Source organism: Xenia sp. Carnegie-2017, unplaced genomic scaffold, assembly GCF_021976095.1.
Source record: "Xenia sp. Carnegie-2017 unplaced genomic scaffold, XeniaSp_v1 HiC_scaffold_4, whole genome shotgun sequence".
NCBI lineage: Eukaryota > Metazoa > Cnidaria > Anthozoa > Malacalcyonacea > Xeniidae > Xenia > Xenia sp. Carnegie-2017.
In genome coordinates, this window is record NW_025813504.1 from 4,641,409 (window position 1) to 4,663,379 (window position 21,971).

Here is a 21,971-nt window from a genome sequence, read left to right on the forward strand (position 1 = left end):
GCTCTTTATAATTTCCTCTATTCATGCTGCTACTAGATTCATCATGCCCCCTAAATGCAAGCTCTTGCCTAGACAAGTATAAAACAGCTTCTGTTATGGTTTTCAACATTTCCCTGTTTTGCCTTACCTCCTCGTTATGACGCTGAATCTCTTCACGTCTAGTTTGTGACATGATACAGTCGATACGAGGCTGAAAACCATAGTAAGCCTTCCAGGTCTTGTAGGCGCCCATGTGCGATTTTGCCTTCTCATGCTTCTTACAATCGGATAGGAAATTCTTCATGTTTTTGAATCCCGTCTGCATCCATGAAGATGATGATCCAGGGCAAAATAAAAGACAAGGCCAACAGAACAATGCATTCTCTTCTGAGCTACCACAAAGCCAATCTTTCTTCGAGTACCAACTTTCCTGAAAGTTTCAAATGCCTGCAGTCGCTTGTAAATTTGGAATTGGCCGCTGCTTTACGAGTATATTTTGCTCGCCTGATAGTCGAACAGAAAAGGGTTTCTTTTGTAGTTCACTTGTTATATCGATTTCATTAGCCGAAGCCATTGTAATGTAAGTTATCACGATTTCCGAACGTAAATTTCGAAAGGTCAAAATTCAAGTCACGCTTTTGAAAATGAGATGTTGTTAAACGTTTGAGTGTGTTCACAGCTACTCTCAACCAATCAGATTACAGATATTCCCACTATAGATTTTACTATTTGGTCGGGCTGAATTTTCAGAGCCCGACTAGATGTTGCGAAACAGCGCATTTGAGTTTGCTCCGTTGCTGTCAACCAATCAGATTGCAGATAATCCCACTATAGATTTTACTGTTTGGTCGGGCTGAATTTTCAGAGCCCGACTAAACTGCGTAATGCCTGGCACTAGAAATGCACTAGTCATTGTTGCTAAGTAACGTTTAAAAATATGATAATTTTGCTAATAACGACGCAATTTGACAAATATTACACTAATAGACTGTGGATTATTCTAAAAAGAGTCGCAGAATTTAAAATTTTCGCAAATCCAATTTTAAAGAAAACAAATTTTTCATTTTTGGGAAAATATTTGGTCGGGCTGGGCCCGACCAGCCAGACCGCTAGCTACGCCACTGTGCGTCAGATGTTTAATACAGAAAGTTAGATGCTGTTTACATGACGCGGCTAACCACGATTCAGTGAGGCGTGAAATGATGTCAAGGCATTGAAGAAAGACACAACTTTAAGCGTAAAAATTACGACTGTTTGTTAAGGGCCACAAGTCATTCCTGCTGAAATTCATAAATTAAGCCAAATTGGTTATTGTAATTTTAAATTTTTTGCGTAGTTATTGAATCAGAATATTGGGAAATTTATCGGGAAGATTTATCTGATGACGAGTATTGAATCGCTTCCATTTGCCAAATCATTTAACGTTTGGCTGAATCCCGGCTACCCGGGATCATGTAAACAGACTCTTAATGCAGTAGCGTGACTGTTTATTCCCTATATTGTGTGTTTGGGGCGTTGTTTCACTGTTTAGTAAGTGCACGTCTATTTTGTTTCTTTATTACTTCGATTAAAGAAATGGGTTGTTAAATTATTTGCGCAAAACGAAATCATCTACTTTTCTCCCCAGTTTAGCCTGCAGTGATTGATCTATCACGACAAAAGAAAGTCATCTTTCCCGTTCCAAACGACTGGGACTCAAGTGACGATGAACCTTTGATGGATACGGATATGGTACAATTTTCCTATCTACGTCCTTCTAATATCCTCCATTTTCCTAGTGTACTGTGCTTGGCTGACGTGCCGATCACGTGAGAAGGTGATTAGACCAAGGAGAGCTTTCAAATTTTGCATTCCTACCACAAAATTATTTTTTTAATCAAACTTGGTGCATTTCCTTGTATATTTTTGGGAGATAGCTCAATATTTGTTGACTTGGTCCATTTCTTCACTGAAAATACAAGATTGTGTCTTTGCCATGATAAGGAAACTCTTCACACACGAACGTAATTGAATTCCCTTCCGGTAAATCTGTATATAACGTAAAGAAGTAATTCATCCATTAATCAATCAGGTTTCTCATCATTAGGAGGCAGGTGACCAGATTTTTTCTTTATCTTTTTACTTTGGCACCAATTGCCTTCATTTCACGTTTTCCATCCATATTTCACTCTATCCATCATATTTCACTTTATCCATCCATATTTCACTCTATCCATCTATATTTCACTCTTATCCATTCATACATGGTACTTCTCTCAATCAATCCATGTTTTACTCCTTGATTCTCATCTATCTACATTTCACCTCATCTATCCATATTTCACTTCATTTGGCTTGCCTAATGCACTCTACTTGAAATTTCCATTAACCTCCCAAAGACATTAACTTTAATTAGAAAAGAAATTGAACATTTTCAAAAAGTCCCAAATCAATGCAAGGTTTTTTGATGAAATCAATGAATAAGTACAAAGGTCTTTGTAGAATTATCAATACATTGTGTCACAGATGAAAGTAATACAAATTATTTTAAACTTGCTGTTTTATCATGACCAGTCAAATTTTAGAACAACGGGATGCCGTAATCAACTTCAACAACAATTTAATGATTTTCTAACTTATATTTGGAGCATTTACTTGTAATTATTAAGTAAGATCGACATACATTGATAAAGTTTCTACTTTATTGATGAAATACATAGTTATCTATTCAGGAGTCACTTAATCAATGTAATCTTTCCAGTTAACATTCATAAATGATTTGTAAGTTATTGAATCTTTAAGAATGTTTCCACGTGGATGATCTACTTCATGTTGTACAATTCGAGCGGCCCTCCCAGAAGCTTGCCATGTTATGGAAGCTCCATTCTCATCCAACCCAGTTACTTCAACCTTAAGGGCAGGGGCACCAGACCTGAGAACCCCTCTAGGCTAAGACACCCTTCCCTAAATACAACCATTTTGGGGTTAGTTATTTTAATCTGTAGATTGATAAAAATCTTCAAAGTTAAAACGTCCATTTGCTTCTGACGGAGGTCGTCCAGAGTGGCACCTATCTTTTTCAAAAGATTCATGTCTTCCTTGGTGAATTCCTTGTTAAAGACTTGCAAACTCACATCGATCTGTGGCCCTGCGATCCCAACCACTTTTTTCGCGCGCATTGTTCCTTTCATCATTTGAAGCAACTTTTTAAACTCTTCGGTGTAAATTGCCAACGGATCGACGTGCTGAGCTTTCTGTCGTAGGACAGGATCACCAACTAGGCGAACCTGTGGAATGTTATTGTTGTTGGAGCTCCCTGCAACTGGGGATTTCAAACTGTACATCCAACTAGACCGGCACCTTGTGTGGTTAAGTAATACAGACGCAGTATATTTAGGAAGTTTTAGTAACATTTTCAAGCGCGTTGGTGATCTTATGAGAGTTGTGGAGATGTTTAATTAATGCATTATAAATTATGGGGATTCTCATTTTGTTGTATATTACGTCATGTAGGAAGTGAACACGGACAGAACCGAAAGTCACCGATTGTAAAGATTCCGAGTATGGGCTGTTGTTCACAAAGACGAATTAAATACTTATTGTTAATTGTCTGCTATCACTTTCCTCACCAATGATTTAGCGGAAGTTTAACTGAATTATTATACACATATGTATTATACTTTCCAGTGTCCAAACAATTGGTAGACATGTATTCAGGTAATTTTTTTACTGGATTTTAGCTAAATTCTCCTCAATCGTCTCAGCAAATGAGTGCATAGGGTTTACATAGAGCCAAATTCAAATTATAAATCCATTGAATGTTATTGTAGCGATTCATAAATGTATAAATTAGATATTTGTTGGTTCTCCTTGCTTTAATTCCGAAATACTTCATACCCGAATTTCGCATTGGAAAATGTCAGAAGAGAAGGTCGAGTCGTTCTACTTTGGAAAGGTATTTTCTTTATATCAATAGATATACTCACCTTGTATCTTTAAAAAGAAACGTTGGTGAGACAATTGCCTAAATTGTCCAGCAAAGTGCAAAGATCATATCTTCATTTAATTTTAAACACCGCACTGCATATAACATTCTTTCATATGACATTCCTTTCACGATTGAATAATCAATGATCATAAATTGAAAAACCCCAAAAATTTGTTTATGATAAAGTAAATAATAGTATGGCGCCTTATGGCTTCAGATTTTTTTGTCCATTGAAATATATGTGCAGGAGTGTAGCATTTCGCTACCATATTACGGCCACGATTCCCCAAGCACTAAATAAATCAAAGCTAAAATATCCTTCGGCAACAACAATTTTACGAGCATCAATCTGCTTACCATACGCCATATTAACATAAATCGCATCACACACTCGCATAAATTGACTTTGATATATTAAATTCATGCATACACTTCACTTGTCCTTTACTTACGATTTTGGATGTAAATTTCTGCTGTTAAAACTCAAAACAATCTTCGCTTTCTTTTGAACATCAATAAATGAAATGTCACTCGCGAAATCGTCTTTGCCAAGCATTTACAATTTATCCATAAATTTTCACCCTCTTGAAAAATTTACAGTTTGGACAGCAGCATTCATGTCAATATATGAATTTGTAAAGATTTCCATAAATTCCATCTGATTGTAGGTTAGTTTCTATCATGCTTTAAAAATCACTAAGAAACGATCAAACATTCAATTCAGACAGTGAGTTTGACTATGTTAGTTCAGTTGGCTATCAGTCGAAATCGGTCAAACCAATCACAGTAAGACAAAATTCAAATTAACCAATTGTAAGATAGTAATTTTATATTTTCCAATTGCAGTTTTACTCTGTTGTTAAACAGTCTAAGGTCCCTTTGATCGTTAAAGTAGTAAAAATTGATGATACGATTTACAATGTTCATGTAATTTTCAAAACTTACGCATATTTATCGCATATTTATCATTGCGACAAAAAAAGCTAAATAAAATTCAATTTGAGATTTAAAGGTTTTAGCTGTATACAGGTGCATTTGTTCGTGGTCTTGCATATAGTCTATTATCAATGTTCTCCAGTTTACTCCAAGTAAATGATCCTATAAGTTGTCCGTATGTCATATTACATCTTTACAACTCTTCTATTGTAATGCCTGTTTATTGGAAAAAACAAAAAGCAGCCTTTGGTCTCGTCCGTGCCTTTTTCCACTGAAGCCAACTTTAAAGGTAAGAGATGAGAAACATGTCGCTAACACCTTATTCATGTTCGCTTCAGGTTTTACACAAAGACAGTGAGGTTTTTATCAATACTTTTTCTGTTATAAACTCTGAAGCTATCTTAACTCCCTCATTTCTAAAAGTCTGATAAAGGTTTGCAAAAACGCTTGAGCTACAAAATCTTTTAAGGTCGATATGTTTTTCTTTTTAATTTAATTTTGAGAAAGAATCTTTTTATTTGAAAACCGCCATGTTTATCGCCATTTACATTTGTTTCTTTTCCAATTTATCATGTTAACCTATTACACTCAACTTTTAACCAGTTTCCGGGTGACATGCGCTCGCCCGGCTTACTTTCACGGACTGGAAACTAATTAACATGAGTAAGAGCTCCGGCTACTTCCGGGAACATACTTGCGGGCTATCTACTGTGTGGTTTTTTATAACTTACTGTATTATAAACAAAAAATGCTGTCACATGTATATGATATAATTAATGTACTTGTACCTGTTTAGTAAGAAAACAAAAGTTTATGTTGTAACAAAAATGAATCTTCATACTTAAGGTTTTTACCTCTGACTTTTGTAGACAAAGTAAACAAAGAAACAAGGCTTTTTTAACAACAGTACAGTACAGATAATACTTTTTCGTGACAGGAAAAATTTAGGGACTACTGCAGTTTAGCGGACACCTTAGACGCTGACCCTAACCCCAACCCTATAATTCTATCGAAAAATGACCACGCGCTTCACATATAAACGCCACGGGTTTCAGCCAAACTGCAGTTTAGCCAAAATTTATGTATTGTTGGTTAGTGGAGCAAATATTGCTTAAGTGAATACTGAATTCATCATCTGTTTTGTTTTGTATAAAGGACAATATTTTAAAATATTGCAGCATACTGTCGCGCCAGCTCTCGGAAACAATCATACCCAAGAAACCAAAGTCTCTTAAAGACCTTGCGTCCTTTCCTCCTTGGCATTTGCATGTCCCAGCTTGTTTTTGTTACTCATATCAGTCATATGACTTTATTTTCGCACCTGTTTGACATGATGATGCAATTTTTACTCGTAATTTTAAGTAATTTAATTTTCGTTACTACACAAGTAGTTTCAATAAAGTTCTGAGAAACCTCAAACTTTATACGAATATACTTTATGTTTTTATTGTTGCAACTTCCAACTTGGTGATAATTTATGTAAATCTTTGGCGAGTAACTTTGTCAAGTGACTACCAGCCATTAAAACTATCTTTAGATTATGAAGGATAAAATAATCTTTCGATTACAGTGAGAAAACAGATTTGACAATATGAACGACTAACGTTGGTACAAGATGAAGTGCTTATAGCAAGATTGAAATGTGCTAATTGTTCTAAAGCCTTTCTCGCCAGTGATATCCTTACGAATTTGCAACGATTGCAGAGCCTGAATTGTGTTTGTGCATATCCATAGTTTATGTCATAAATGTGTTAATACCGAGTCAATAATTTGAACTTAAACTTGAATATAAATCAATCCCGTACGTTGGGACGTCAGTATGATGATGTAGTGGACCTTATATGAAGCGGCTAAATCTAAGTGCCGCAAAGGAGATGCCAATGCATGGTCACAAGTGTTTAATATGTAGCTGTAGGATCCTAAACATCTCTTGTTTTAGTCATTTCACACTTGTTTTATGTTCTGTTGAGTTTCCCAGTTTAAGTTGTCAAAGATATTTTCTATGAACTATTATCAGTTGGTTTTATCTTATAGTTTTAAAAAATGATTTGTTTGGATAGTGATATTGACAGTCATACCTGCTCATGCGATAACCCATCACAACAATAACAGAATTTTAGAGTCATGCAAGTATTTCTATCTTATATTGTCAACAATTATATTAACATCTTTTAAAACTTAGTTGTAAAACCTGAATGCTGTCAGTGCAACCTGGTGCAGAATGATTAAATTAGTAATTTTTTCTGCTTAGCAACCTACAATATCTTCAAATACTTTATTTATCTAACTGTCAGCAGGAGAGTATCTTTGGTCATTTTCTAGAATGCTACAAATAGAGTTAACTTGGATTGATCAAATTTAATTCATATTTATTTTGACATTATTTGTGAATAAAATTGACCTTAGATTTATGTACATTAAAGAGTCTTTATAAATGTATGTACGTGCATGAGTCTTCTAATGTCAAGAACCATCTTTGGTAGGATATATATGTTTAACATATAAATAATTATTATCAGTCGGTATGAAGACATAGTAGACCTCTTATGAAACGGCTAAATCTAAGTGCCGCAAAGGAGATGCCAATGCATGGTCACAAGTGTTCAATACGTAGCTTTAGGATCCTAAACATCTCTTGTTTTCGTCATTTCACACTTGTTTTATGTTCTGTTGAGTTTCCCAGTTTAAGTTGTCAAAGATACTTTCTATGAACTATTATCAGTTGGTTTTATCTTATAGTTTTAAAAAATGATTTGTGTGGATAGTGATATTGACAGTCATACCTGCTCATGCGATAACCCATCACAACAATAACAAAATTTTAGAGTCATGCAAGTATTTCTATCTTATATTGTCAACAATTATATTAACATCTTTTAAAACTTAGTTGTAAAACCTGAATGCTGTCAGTGCAACCTGGTGCAGAATGATTAAATTAGTAAATTTTTCTGCTTAGCAATCTACAATTTCTTCAATTACTTTATTTATTTAACTGTCAGCAGGAGAGTATCTTTGGTTATTTTACAGAAATCTACAAATAGAGTTAACTTGGTTTGATCAAATTTAATTCATATTTATTTTGACATTATTCGTGAATAAAATTGACCTTAGACTTATGTACATTAAAGAGTCTTTATAAATGTATGTACATGCATGAGTCTTCTAATGTCAAGAATCATCTTTGGTAGGATATATGTGTTTAACATATAAATAATTATTATCAGTCGGTATGAAGACATAGTAGACCTCTTATGAAACGGCTAAATCTAAGTGCCGCAAAGGAGATGCCAATGCATGGTCACAAGTGTTCAATACGTAGCTGTAGGATCCTAAACATCTCTTGTTTTCGTCATTTCACACTTGTTTTATGTTCTGTTGAGTTTCCCAGTTTAAGTTGTCAAAGATATTTTCTATGAACTATTATCAGTTGGTTTTATCTTATAGTTTTAAAAAATGATTTGTTTGGATAGTGATATTGACAGTCATACCTGCTCATGCGATAACCCATCACAACAATAACAGAATTTTAGAGTCATGCAAGTATTTCTATCTTATATTGTCAACAATTATATTAACATCTTTTAAAACTTAGTTGTAAAACCTGAATGCTGTCAGTGCAACCTGGTGCAGAATGATTAAATTAGTAAATTTTTCTGCTTAGCAATCTACAATTTCTTCAATTACTTTATTTATTTAACTGTCAGCAGGAGAGTATCTTTGGTTATTTTACAGAAATCTACAAATAGAGTTAACTTGGTTTGATCAAATTTAATTCATATTTATTTTGACATCATTAGTGAATACAATTGACCTTAGACTTATGTACATTAAAGAGTCTTCTTAAATGTATGTACGTGCATGAGTCTTCTAATGTCAAGAATCATCTTTGGTAGGATATATATGTGTTTAACATATAAATAATTATTATCAGTCGGTATGAAGACATAGTAGACCTCTTATGAAACGGCTAAATCTAAGTGCCGCAAAGGAGATGCCAATGCATGGTCACAAGTGTTCAATATGTAGCTGTAGGATCCTAAACATCTCTTGTTTTCGTCATTTCACACTTGTTTTATGTTCTGTTGAGTTTCCCAGTTTAAGTTGTCAAAGATATTTTCTATGAACTATTATCAGTTGGTTTTATCTTATAGTTTTAAAAAATGATTTGTGTGGATAGTGATATTGACAGTCATGCCTGCTCATGCGATAACCCATCACAACAATAACAGAATTTTAGAGTCATGCTAGTATTTCTATCTTATATTGTCAACAATTATCTTAACATCTTTCAAAACTTAGTTGTAAAACCTGAATGCTGTCAGTGCAACCTGGTGCAGAATGATTAAATTAGTATTTCTTTCTGCTTAGCAACCCACAATATCTTCAATTACTTTATTTATTTAACTGTCAGCACGAGACTATCTTTGGTCATTTTACAGAATGCAACAAATTAAATTAACTTGGATTGATGAACACAAGAGTTTAATATGTAACTGTATGATCCTAAATATCTCCTGTTTGCATTTTTGCACACTTTTTTATGTTCTGTTTAGTAAATTTCATTTTAAAATGGCTATGCTTAATGTATTATATACCAGCATTAAGTAAAGTGTCAATTCAAGGATGAAAATATTTAATATTCTCCCCAGCAAAGCTATGAAATATTAATGATGTTCTTATACTTAAAAAATATTTGGAGTCTATAATAAGAAGAGCTTGTCAACAATTTCACAGTTAGTCCACCTTAGTGCTTGATGAAGGAAGAGAAAAATGGGCAAATTGAGAAGTTGTTTTTACGCAATTCTTTTTGTATTCGCTGCTCTTTCTATCGCTAATGGCGACGTTGAATTCCGTTTTTCTACAATCTATGGTGATCATATGGTGTTGCAAAAAGCACCAAAACGGGCAATCGTGTGGGGTTATGGCGAAGTTGGTCAAAACGTGAAGCTCAGGCTGAGTGACAAAGTGTATAATGCACACGTCTATGCACGAAAAGAAGGTTCTACTGTTATCATTTTTTATATAGCTTTGTAGCGAATCAAAAGATTAGGTGAAATTGACTATATAGCTTCAAATCTCAAAATAAATTTAACATGCATCTATTATATTTTTAATGTCCATGAATTTGTATATAAAAGATGTAGGCCATTTTGATTTAATTTTACTGATGCTTAAACTGCTAGAAAGTAGACAAAAATTATTAATGGGTTCCTAACTCTTAGGCGAATTAGGCAAATGCAATGAACACATGCAAACCGTTCGTTTTTTAACATTCATCGTTTGATTTTTTTTATAGCAAATTGTTTTTCATTGCAGCAAATCATTTACAAATCTTGATTATATAGATAGAGATAACGTATCATATACGGCTTACGATATGTTCAGCAAACGTGGCCTTATCGAGCATGACGAACACATAGGAGGGAATTTAGCCATTTAGTAATTAATTGGTACTATATATTTGAATGCGCATGCCTTGTCACAGTAGCATGCTGTATTCAACAAAGAATAGACAATCCCCCTGATAGTAGGTGACATTCAAACCTTATAATATATACGCACAGAATAGATATCCAGAAGGTCCACTTGTGTTGGAACCGTTAATGCTCGTGTCCCCACTTTTCTAAGAAGCAAATTCTGAGAAGACACGTCTTCAAGCAAGATACTTCCGCTAAATCATAATAGAAAATACAGATATTTTTACAAATATATCGTTTTGCTCTACAAAAGCTTGGGACCTTATCTTCTTCGCTAGATGATAACTGTTCGTAAAAAGTTCGGCAAACTCTTGCTTTAAGCGTGAATTACTAGTGAAATAGTCAAATCTATTACTTGGAAAGTAGAGTGGAAATCCCAAATTCAATATTTTAGACAAGAAAGCACACCCATATAAATTTTTACATTACTCAGACAAACTTACAAACTAGATAAGTTAAGCCCAAAAAAACAGAATGAACTTCGGATAGACAAGTTTGCTGCAATTTATCGATGGTTTGCTTTCGGGAGAAACGTTTTCACCAAATAATAGCAGTGACTTTGGTCCTGATGAAAAATAATGTGTTGTGCAAATATTCAAGAATTTAGGTTGGAAAGAATTTTCCTTTCCATGCTTATATTGTGGCAGAAGGGAATATCTCTGGACTCGACCACAAACCAGGAAAATGTTCACTCGTGCAACAAATTATTCAACATTATGTATGACTGACGCAGTTAGCATCACTAAAAACGCTAATGTCGCAACCGCGAGGGCAACACCTTATCAGTGCTATATAAAAAAAAATTTCACTATTCCTTTCCTAAAAACTGTATTGTCTTAAATTGTGTGTGGACAGAGAGTGAATTACATAGCACAGCCAAACTTGCTAGCTCTCAACCCTATTCTTACGAAGAAGAAATAATTGATCTTATTTGTAATGACTGGTACAAGAATATAAGTCATGGTAGTTCGGCAAGATGTTGCAGAACATATATTACCCAAATATAAGCAAACCTATTTAACTTGTATTTATTAGTCTGTGTTTTTTCATAAGACAGCTTTATCATCAGCGTTTGGCCTCCTGTAAATATGACAGTACGTGTATGCATATATTTTGGTTAGCGATCAAGTGTAGCCCTTGCGCCTCACTCGTACACATATTTAGATTCTTAAAAATTTTGCTATCATTTTCATACATTTAGATACAAACAAAAAGAAACACGCGTGCAATCAGGCTTTAAATATTTTAAGCAAAAATAGGTACGCATTGCGTACATGTTGATAGCCTAAAGGGATTTTACTTCCGCTTGTGTTGTTCCAAATTCCAAGCTGTTTTTGAAGACAATGGCTTTGCTGGTGATGGCAAGTTTTCATATGTTTTTTCCGCTCATAGCATAACATGAGCGTGTTCACGTTTATTGTTATTTTAACTTTATGTACATTCACGCAGACAAGAATTCACGGACTTGAAGAAAAAGAAAGCAAAATAAAATTTTTAGAATAAACTGAACAGTAGGCAACGAATGCAAACAAGTACTAAATATAAGTGCTGTAAATTGTAATCGTTATTATCGTTATCTCACGTGACATAATAGATCTTTCATCAAGCTTTATATACAACTCGATCAATAGTTTCTCCACACGATGAATCGAGCTCATTTGATATATTGATAAATAGATGACAAAAATTACGGTCTTGATTGGTTAGCCATATTTTTAATTATGACTTTATAAATAAAAAAAATTCCTGTTTTTTTATATTTACAAATAATAGCTTCTGTAAATGTTGCGCGAGAGAAAGCCGATTTTGCAAAAATTCTATATTGTCAATGTTTGTGAGCTTAGCTTCCCTTCGGCAAAGAACATTTTCTCAGTATGACCAATACTTGGTATAATGCTCAACCCCACCCAATATTCGTTAAATATATGAATGTTTCAGCTGTATTGTTTCTAAACGAAAATTTCTTTCATCACTTAAATAAGTTTAAAAGATTCTGGCTGGGCTTGAAGTAACTTAGATGAAAGGTCAAAATATTAATTAATTATTGTACAATGAGTTAAAAAAAACTTGATATAAAAAAGATAAACGTTTCGCTGGTAATCATCACATAAACTTTACATACCAGTTACACATGAAGCGACACATTTTTTAAAAAATGTTACAGAAATCATCTTTTTATGCGCACATTGTGGTTTATCTGATACGACTCGGTAAAATCATTGTTACTGTGAAAATCTTCATGTAGGAGGGGAAGAAGTCGGAGTATGGCAAGTTGCGTTACAGCCAATGAATGACAGTGGTCCTCATTTTATTAATGCATCATCTTATGTAAAAGAAAGGCTAAAAATTATAACTTTGGATGATGTTTTATTTGGAGACGTTTGGATTTGCAGTGGTCAGAGCAACATGCAGTTCACACTGGACATGGTGAGTTTATGTTTGTTTAACGTATAGTTGATCCCATCATACCTTAAACTAGGAACTCTTGTCGATTACACTGCTCTTTAAAAGACAACAGATGCGCTTCTAAAAAGTGTGTGAGCTTGTACTGTTAATTTTTAGGAAAACACAAGTTTGAGATACATCTTATTGTTTTAAACACATTAAAATGTATAACAGGATAAAAAGAAAATGCCGGATGTATTGCTTTCAAATATTTTTGTTAGAATGTAGAAAAATAGATAGTGAAAGTATGTTAGAATAAGAATTCAAGAACAGAGTCAGGATTTGGACGAAAAAATGGGTTGATGTTCGATGTTAGTGACATGGTTGGGTGTTTAGCTTTAAGACAAGGATTTTATTGACAGCGTTAAAGATGTTTGCTAAAGTTCAAAAGACCAGTGTCCTTTTCTTCAACACGGAGTAAAAGCATTCTATATTCGATTATCATATATAAGAACATATGAAACCGTTTTAGACAGATTAATTGAAGACCTTGCAATGTTATATAAGAACCAAGTGTTTATCTAAAATTCGTTAATTTTATTTTTTTTCTTTATTTAGTCGGATGATGGAAAGGAGGCAATCAAGGACTCCACCCATTATCCAAGGATACGTTTGTTTTCTGCAGGCCTTGATTGCAGTGTTTTTCAAAGGAGGGAGTTATGCAAAATAGGTCTGCCTTGGTCCGTCTCTTCACCAGGTATGAATCATGCTGTAAAAGTAAGCAAAGAAAACTTACAAAATAATGATAAAATTGGGGAGTCAGTTTGTTACTCTATATAAAATGTACAAGTGAAGAAGTGTTTAGAAATTGAAAATAAGTACTATCGAAAAGCACCTGGTCGTCACTCGGTCTTTATAATTGAGAGGACAATATTCGTATAATTATGCTTTTAAGGATTATAAGTCGCATGTATGAATTTTATCCTCATTATTCATCGATCTGATGACGCTACCTGAAAGTAAATATTTCAAATGAATATTTTATGATACAACCAATAGGATTACTCTTTTAAATACTTTGAAAATTGATTTCATTTAAATGTGAGCTGTCTTTCAACTCCCTTGCTTTAAGATGTGCTTTTATTTGAGCTAAGCACTTGACAAACATTTAATCACCATTGAATTTTTTTATCACAATTTATGATAACAGAACAAGAATTCAATAAACCTGTCTTTTGTAACAAATACTGTTATAGTGTTTAACGAGGAATGTGCCCAGTTAGAATTCTAAGTTTTATTTAATTCAAAATTTTTCTTATTCAAAAATAATTAAAGCAAAGTTTAGTACCTGTGAATTTTATAACACGTAATTAAATTCAATGATTCGTCATTAAATATGACGCCTTTTTAAGGTAAAATCTATCGTCTGTGTTACTAGAAACGGTAAGTGGAAACGCGTGGGGATATTTTTCTGCCGTATGTTGGTATTATGGTGTGCAGCTGTACAAGACATTGAACTACCCAATTGGCTTAATCGCCAGTAGTTTTGAAGGAAGTCCTATAGAATCATGGTCTTCACATGATGCTCTTAATCAATGTGGATGGATTGGGGAGTTCTTAAACACTTTACCAAATTCGTAAGTCTCCTGGTGTTTTCATGTGTTTTTTTCTATTGTAATTAGTGGCTTCACTCAAAGATATACAGTTTTCATCTCTTTTATTTGATTTTTAAGATCCTTGCACAACCGTTATTTATCTAAAACAGAACAATTTTTAAGACATGTGTTTTTGGTGTCGATCTCACTATGGTTTTTTGATTACTGATCAATACATTTTACAAAATATCATGGAAGTTTAGATTCTTCAAAAGAGACTTAAATCATACGTCATGAGTCATTATGAGTCATTTTTTTTATTTGTCTTAAAATAGTGATCATTTAAACAGAAAATGACTATATTTTTTTATATTACTGTCGCACTGTCAAATACTTTAAGTGGCTGACAAGCCAAGAAAGCCTTAAACAAGCTTATTTTTGTTTGAAAAAAGCATGGTACATTTTGTAAGTTAACGAAGGCTTCCACAATTGCAATCATGGGAAATTTACAAATTGCAAAACAATGCAAAGAAACAAGGTGCGTATTTAGCATATTTGTTTTCCACAACTGTTGAAAAACTCTCAAAAGTATTCTATTACCTTTACCATAATGTAATGAGAGTCCAAAATTCATATCAGTAGCACATCTATTACCATAGAGTAAACTTTTAGTGGCTTTCAGAAAATTCCTGTTACTGTTTCGTTTTAATAACTTCTTAAGATTTTCTGGAGCTTTCTTTACGATAAGTAAGTTAATATTTAATAGGGCTCGTTATAGCATTTAAAAAATCCCACAAGAAAAAAATCCAAATTTTTCTCAAAACCAGTCACGGGGCCAGGCTACAAATTTTTCATTCTATTTTGCATATTTTAGCTTTCAACAACTACCAAAAAAATAAATTTCCAAGTAAATATTTAATACAAATCATCAAAATTTACAGAGCAAGGCTGAACTTACGGCAATCTTTGCCGCAGAATGTAGATCCACAAGATTTTCCATTTAGTATGACAATCTTTTTTCTCAAAATTCTCTTGACCTCTGTTTCGTAGTCATACTAAAAATAAAAAAGAAACTGGTGCAATTACACTTAAATTCTTGTACTGTGACGAAACTATGATTTAAAGAAGAACCATTTTTACGAAATATGAAAGTCGTGAGAAGAAAAAAAAATGAAAGCAACTTTGCTTTATTACAACATCGAAGGAGAGATAAGCAAATTAAACAACTTTTCTTCGTCCATGCACCTTTTTGTCCATAGAAGTTATTATAGTCGCCAACCTGAAAGGTCTCTTTCAGTATGGCACCTTGGAGAAAAAAACGTCAAATATTCCGATACGACTTTGATTTCTGTTTGATTTACATTTTGATTTACATTTAGTGGTGGCAGTATAATTAATGCAACATGTCCATGGAAAACGAATAATCGTAAATTTTCCAATTAGCATGTCATAAAAACTCCATAATAATCAATTTTATATTATCTTTTTCTGTCCAATAAATGTGTATTAAAATACGATTTTCAATATGATTAAAAGCTCGAGAAAAAGAGATCAACGCCAGCTAATTTTATCAAAAAAAATCAATCAGCATTTAGTAAAATTTTTGCTTTGCCTTTATTTTTAGAGGAATAAAAGAGTTGAGCACCTTTCCGCTGTATAGTTGTATGTGGAATTCCATGATTGTGCCGTTTCTTAATATGACCATCTATGGTGCCATATTTTATCAAGGAGAAACAAATGCTATGAACCCAAAATTACTGAAATTGCCATACAACTGTACTTTTCCTGCCATGATAAAAGATTGGAGAGCAAAATGGTACGCTTCTACACAAAAAACACTGACCCACAGTTTCCTTTTGGTTTTGTTCAGGTGGGTTTCATCAGCATGTAAAGAGCCTTGTGAATTTTTCCACTTATTCATTACTAATCGTTTTCATATCTATAAATATTTAGTTGTCAGCTGTTAATTACAGCAAATCGTCGTTACATTTTGCTCAGTTACGTTGGGACCAAACAGCACAGAAGGGCTACGCTCCAAATGCACAACTGCAAAATACTTTTATGGCTGTAACAATGGACTTGGGAAATCCTTCATCACCATACACGAGCATTCATCCCACTGACAAATCAGATGTTGGATATCGCTTGGCGTTATCTGGCCTTTCATTAGTTTACGGTAAAGAAAGGTACTTCACTGGACCACTTGTATCGAAAATCGAGAAGATTGCCGTCGAAAGTAACATGTTTCTTATAATAAATTATACATTTGTGGACAAAATATTGAAATCCGGAACAAGACCGGTTTCGAGGTAAGTTTCAAACATTATTGATAGCTCATGATGTAGGAATGCAACAAATTAGGAACATCTTATTCCGTTGACGTCTAAAATACGTTAAACTATCTATCTCGTAAAATATGTCTTGATGCCTTCATAAGGCAGATCCTTGCAAACATACTTCAAAAGCAACCAAGGCACTTTTGATAACAAACTCTTTTATGAACTTTTGCGTAGGTACTTTGTAACGGTACATGGATACAGTCACCAATCGCGTACAATTGCAGCAAATCTGTGTTCATTTCGGTTCGTTGTGATCCGGACAAAGTTAGATATGCCTGGTCTGACAATCCGTGCGAGAAACTGAAGTGTGCTGTTTACAGTGGAGGACTACCTTCTCCACCATTTATTATGGATGGTCCTTTTCCTTCTGAAAAGAAAACTTACAATGGTTGTTATACCGCGTAATCGACTTTGTTTATGTAGCATTCATTTGTATTCTTTATGTAGCATTCATTTGTATTCTTTATGTAGCATTCATGTGTATTCTTTATGTCGCATTCAACTGTATTACTGTTTAGTGAAAATATAAACTTCAAAATTCATTCTTTTTTAACTCTTTTGAAACTACGATTTGAGAATGACATACAATAAAAAATTAGTCTAAACTATGTAAACTATGATATGACTGATCATCATTCTCTCAATGTTCCAAAAGCTTCATTGCCAGCATTATTTTGTTGATACAAAATTCAATTTCACTTTAAGAAGACGTTTAAATAAATCACTGAATTATTTTCTTTTAATAAAGTGCGCTTGCACGGTCATTTACCTGGCAACAGACCAAAGTTAAATTCCCTCCTTGTCGTCTTTCCATGAAAAATTTTACATGCAAGATTTTTCTTTTAAGCAAGATCTAGAACAAATTTTTTATATATTTACAATACAGACGGCATCTTCCGTTGTTGTATACCATTCAATAGTGTACGACTTATGTAAAGAGTGGCTTAATGTAAGAGGCGAGAGTTAAGTAATTTGAAAACTATGTTTCTTTTCGAGTACATGCAAAGTTTTTTATTTCTATGTAAACAAGAATAATTCCATCAGACTCGTAGGACATATAGAATATTGCAGAGAAAATGGTCACAGGGAGAAAACTGAAGTTGAGAGTATTGAGCATTTTAAGCTGAATTTAGATTCAAAAGATAAAAAGTTACTGGTGAAGAAACGCGAAGGCCATAAACAAATAAAAAAGTAAGACGGTTGCATATTTGCAAAAGAAATCAGCAGGGTGGAGCTATATATATGAATATTTACCCCCTCCCTCTAATTTGCGTTCTAGTTTCGCCCTGGCTACAAGGGAGATTGGGTTTATTTTTAATGTCTGTTTATTTCAATGTAGAGAAGGAAGAAATGTGTCAAATAACTGGTCACTATACAATAAACTTAAAAAATATTCAGAGAAGAAGGAAAGGTTGTACTTGTGTCTTTGATAACCGAAGAAGGTGTTTTCAGAAGTAGACGACTAGAGAGTAAGGTGCCACCGATAATGATATAAGCAGCTATGAGTATATTTAAGATGCAAAATCAAGAGATTGTTTTTAAATAGAGTTATTTGAGTAGTTTGTAAAGAAAATTGGGAGGCAACTTGCTTTTGAGTTGTAATCAATGCCTTTTTAAATTTAATGAATGCTTTTACAAGTATTTTTTTGAGTTTGTTGTTCAATGAAAGTGCATGGAAAATAGATGTGATGTTTTGGTGGAAAAATAGCATGTGGCGCTGTTAGACGTCGAAACTGGTCATTTTATCGAAATATTTCTTTGTTCACTCATTGTAAAAACAAAAAATGAAATAGTAAAGATCAGTGGCCTATTTAGCAATAAATTTTTGATCACGCTATTGTATAACTACAAGGCCACGCTCTATGACGTTATGATTTTTAATATGAGAGACTTATGCGAAAGAAGGGGCTGAATACATGAGCCTGAAAGCCGGGATTCAGCCAAGCGTTAAATGACTTTGGCAAATGGAAACGATTCAGTACTTATCATCAGATAAATCTTCTCAAGCGATTTCACAATATTCTGATTTATTAACTTCTTAAAACTTTTAAAATTGAAACAACCAATTTTCAATAATTTGAAAATTACAACCGGAGTGACGTGCAGTGCTTTGCAAACGGTTGTAATTTTTAATCTTGAACTTTTGGCTCTTTTCAATCCTTTGAAATCATCGGGTTAGCTCGCTATCCGGGCCAGCTCGTCTCCATGTATTCAGGCCCTAAGACATAAGTACTTCATAGAGTTTAATGTACAAGTTTAATGTACAAATAAACAATATAAAAGTCTCATTTAAGTCAATTTAAAAAAACTTTAGTTTTTTGACTGTACACAGGATAGCAAATGAAATAATCATAAATCTGAAATGCCGGCGCTTGTTTACAAAATTTATTTCTCTGGAAACTCTCAAATTCATATAATTAAGCCAATAAATAATAAGATAACCTGTATCTTTCAAGATTTAAAAAGACCTTATATTTTAAAAGTTCACATTATAAAATTAAATAGAACAAAACAATTCCACGTGCTGACTGGCAGTGATTCCAATAGATGCTTTTATGGTCAAGGAAAAACGACGCATCACGGAAAGTCTACATTGTGACTAACTGATTTGATTTTTCGCTCTCATTACAATGCTGCCAAAAAATCTAAAACTAAAAATTACCAGCCACTCCCATCCCTTCCCAAATTAAAATATCTCATGTACGCCAATGTTTCGCAGAGCATAGAAACCACAGAACACTGAAAGTCAGCAGTCATGACTACATGTTTGTTAATGTAGATCGTCCAGGTTGGTATAGTCCTGAGATAGACTGTTTTTGTTGTTCTTGATTGACGTTTCGACCAGCTTAAGCCTGCCGCACACTGATAAACTTGTCGCGCGTACTTGTTTTTCGTGACAAGTGTGATCGACAAAATTTCTTAGTGTGCACGATAGTTTTGAACAACATTTGTCATTCGTGACAGATGAGTCAAATATCAAACGCGTTTAAATATCACGAATAACAAGTATGCGCTGCAAGTTCACCAGTGTGCGGCCGGTTTTAGCGGTAGTCATCTTCAGAGTCAAATGAGGAGTAAACGTCAGGTTAGCCGTATTTGTTATGTGGTTCTTACGTCATTGTGTTGTGTCTACAGGAAATGTGTGGGTGTCAATTGTGATTTAGTTTGAAGTGTAATGTTTTTAGTTGATCGTTTGTTTGTACTGTGAATAAGTCGTTTGTAAGTGCCGGTAATTGCTGTGATCTGTTCAGTGGGGTTTGTTCCAAGTTGGTGTACCAACTTTCTAATGTAAGCCGTTGTCTATAGTCAGTACTGTAAGTAATGTATTTTGCCGAGTCCCAGTCAATGTTGTGCTTTGTGATTCGGTGATGTTCTGCAATGTGATTAGTTTTGTCTTGTTTCATAGTAGCTCGTTTGCGTTCAGTAAGTCTTATGTTTAAGTTCCTTCCATTTTCCCCGATATAGGAGGCGTGGCAGTCGGAGCAGTTTATTTTGTAAACTGCAACTTGTCACTCGTTGGGTTGTTCTTTGTCCTTTATGTTTGTTAGTAGTTGTCTTAACGTAGTGATTGGTTTATGTGCGACACGTATGTTGTATGCTCGTAAGATACACGAGATAGTCTCAGACGTACCTTTGATATAAGGTATCGTTGCTGTTGTCACTGAGCTGTTCCTTTCGTTGATTCGTTGGGTTTGTAAATGTCGCGTTTGATGAAGTCATAGTTATAGTTGTTTTTGTCAAAAACAAGTTTGAGATAGTTATTTTCGTTATGTAGAGTGTCCGGTGAATCACATATGATTTGTGCATGTCTTGTTAATGTTCTGATTGTGGTGACTTTGTGTGATGTAGGGTTGTAAGATGATTGGTCTAGTAGTCAGTCAGTATGTGTTGGCTTGCGATAAACCTATTTTCGTAGTTTTTGATTGTCATGTTTTACCAAACAGTCGAGAAAAGGAAGACTTCCGTTTTCTTCGACATCTTTGGTAAATTGTATGTGGCTGTTCTGTTTGTTGATGTGAGTATGAAAGTCATCAATCTCGTCTGCATGTAGTGCTGTGATTGTGTCATCTACGTAGCGGAACAAAAAAGGTAGTGCATGTTTGTAAGTCGTGAGCATGTTTGTAAGTCATGACTACGTTCAACTTCGGGCGAAATTAAATTCGGAAAAAAAAGGTAGGAGGGCTATACAAGGGAAAATAAAAAACTACACATCTTTGAACTTTGCCATCGTTCAGAATTTACATAATTCAACCGTAAAGACCTACAACTAGGTGAGTTGTCATAAATGGAAGCAGAGCCCTACATGCGAAAGAGTTGGGACACCGGAAGCAAAATTGCCCAACGTCCACAATTTTTGTTCCAAAAGCCAGCAAATATAAAGAACTTTAAAGGGGGAAAGACAAATTTTCTATTGTGTTTTCTTATTTCATGAATAGGCAGCGATCGCAATCTGTGGAATTCAATTCTTTATAAATAACTTTATTTATTATGAAATAATAGAAAAGCATTTGTTTAATGCAATGGATAAAATTTAAACAATTTTAATACTGCTTTTATTAGGGAGCGCGTACATTTCTATTCATCATCACTTTGATTTGCAATATTAAAACGCAACATAAAATCATTGTAAACATTTTTAATGTAAATTATCTCTTATGTAAAAAATAGTTATAGTTTGCACTTTTGGGACAAAAATGACGGCTAGATACTCACGTGATCACATTTACCCAATCCATGATCATAATGCGAAATGCAAAGAACAATACGTATCCTAGCTCTTATATATACTGGGCTCTGATTAGAAGGAATTTAATGCTTGGTATTTGCAATGTAAAATGGCCACAATTCTCATGAATTGCTTTCAACTACATTTACATGTCTTTGGAGAACAATCGCTGTATCATGCAAAATCTAAACGTCGGTGGATTTCAAAGATGTGCATTTTTTTATACAGCTTGTGCAGACCGAAAATGTCGAACTGAAATAAATGTGGAACCATACTTCCTTTTAGTTTTGGCCAATGAGTCTTAGAAGCCAAACATGCTACTTAAATTAGTCAACTGCCAGGTGAAATAATGGCTTGCCGGCATTCGCGTCATCATGAAAAAAGTTGTCGTTTAAATCAGTCGTTTTTTCATCACAAATTTTAGCCATGTTTTTAAATATCACAGTACTTAGCTATTACACAGCACGATATTTTTGAGGAAAAACAAGACCGACAAGAATCGTGGATGATTCGTCGACAAATTACAGACAACGAACAACTAAACAATTAATTCTAAGTGAGTATACA

At 34.0% G+C, this 21,971-nt stretch overlaps 2 protein-coding genes across 2 annotated transcripts; one reads left to right on the top strand and one right to left on the bottom strand.

Moving 5' to 3' along the window:
• Positions 1 to 2,697: 2,697 nt before the first annotated feature.
• Positions 2,698 to 3,312, bottom strand: LOC124455891 (peptide deformylase, mitochondrial-like). Its single transcript, XM_047006502.1, is given in 2 exon segments — positions 2,698 to 2,879; positions 2,882 to 3,312. Coding segments are annotated over 2 exon segments (603 nt in total). The 5' UTR covers positions 3,303 to 3,312.
• Positions 3,313 to 9,608: 6,296 nt separating this feature from the next.
• Positions 9,609 to 17,220, top strand: LOC124455750 (sialate O-acetylesterase-like). Its single transcript, XM_047006377.1, is given in 8 exon segments — positions 9,609 to 9,881; positions 12,605 to 12,786; positions 13,363 to 13,501; positions 14,183 to 14,381; positions 15,964 to 16,172; positions 16,175 to 16,209; positions 16,293 to 16,648; positions 16,853 to 17,220. Coding segments are annotated over 8 exon segments (1,479 nt in total). The 5' UTR covers positions 9,609 to 9,652; the 3' UTR covers positions 16,983 to 17,220.
• The last annotated feature ends 4,751 nt before the right edge of the window (positions 17,221 to 21,971 follow it).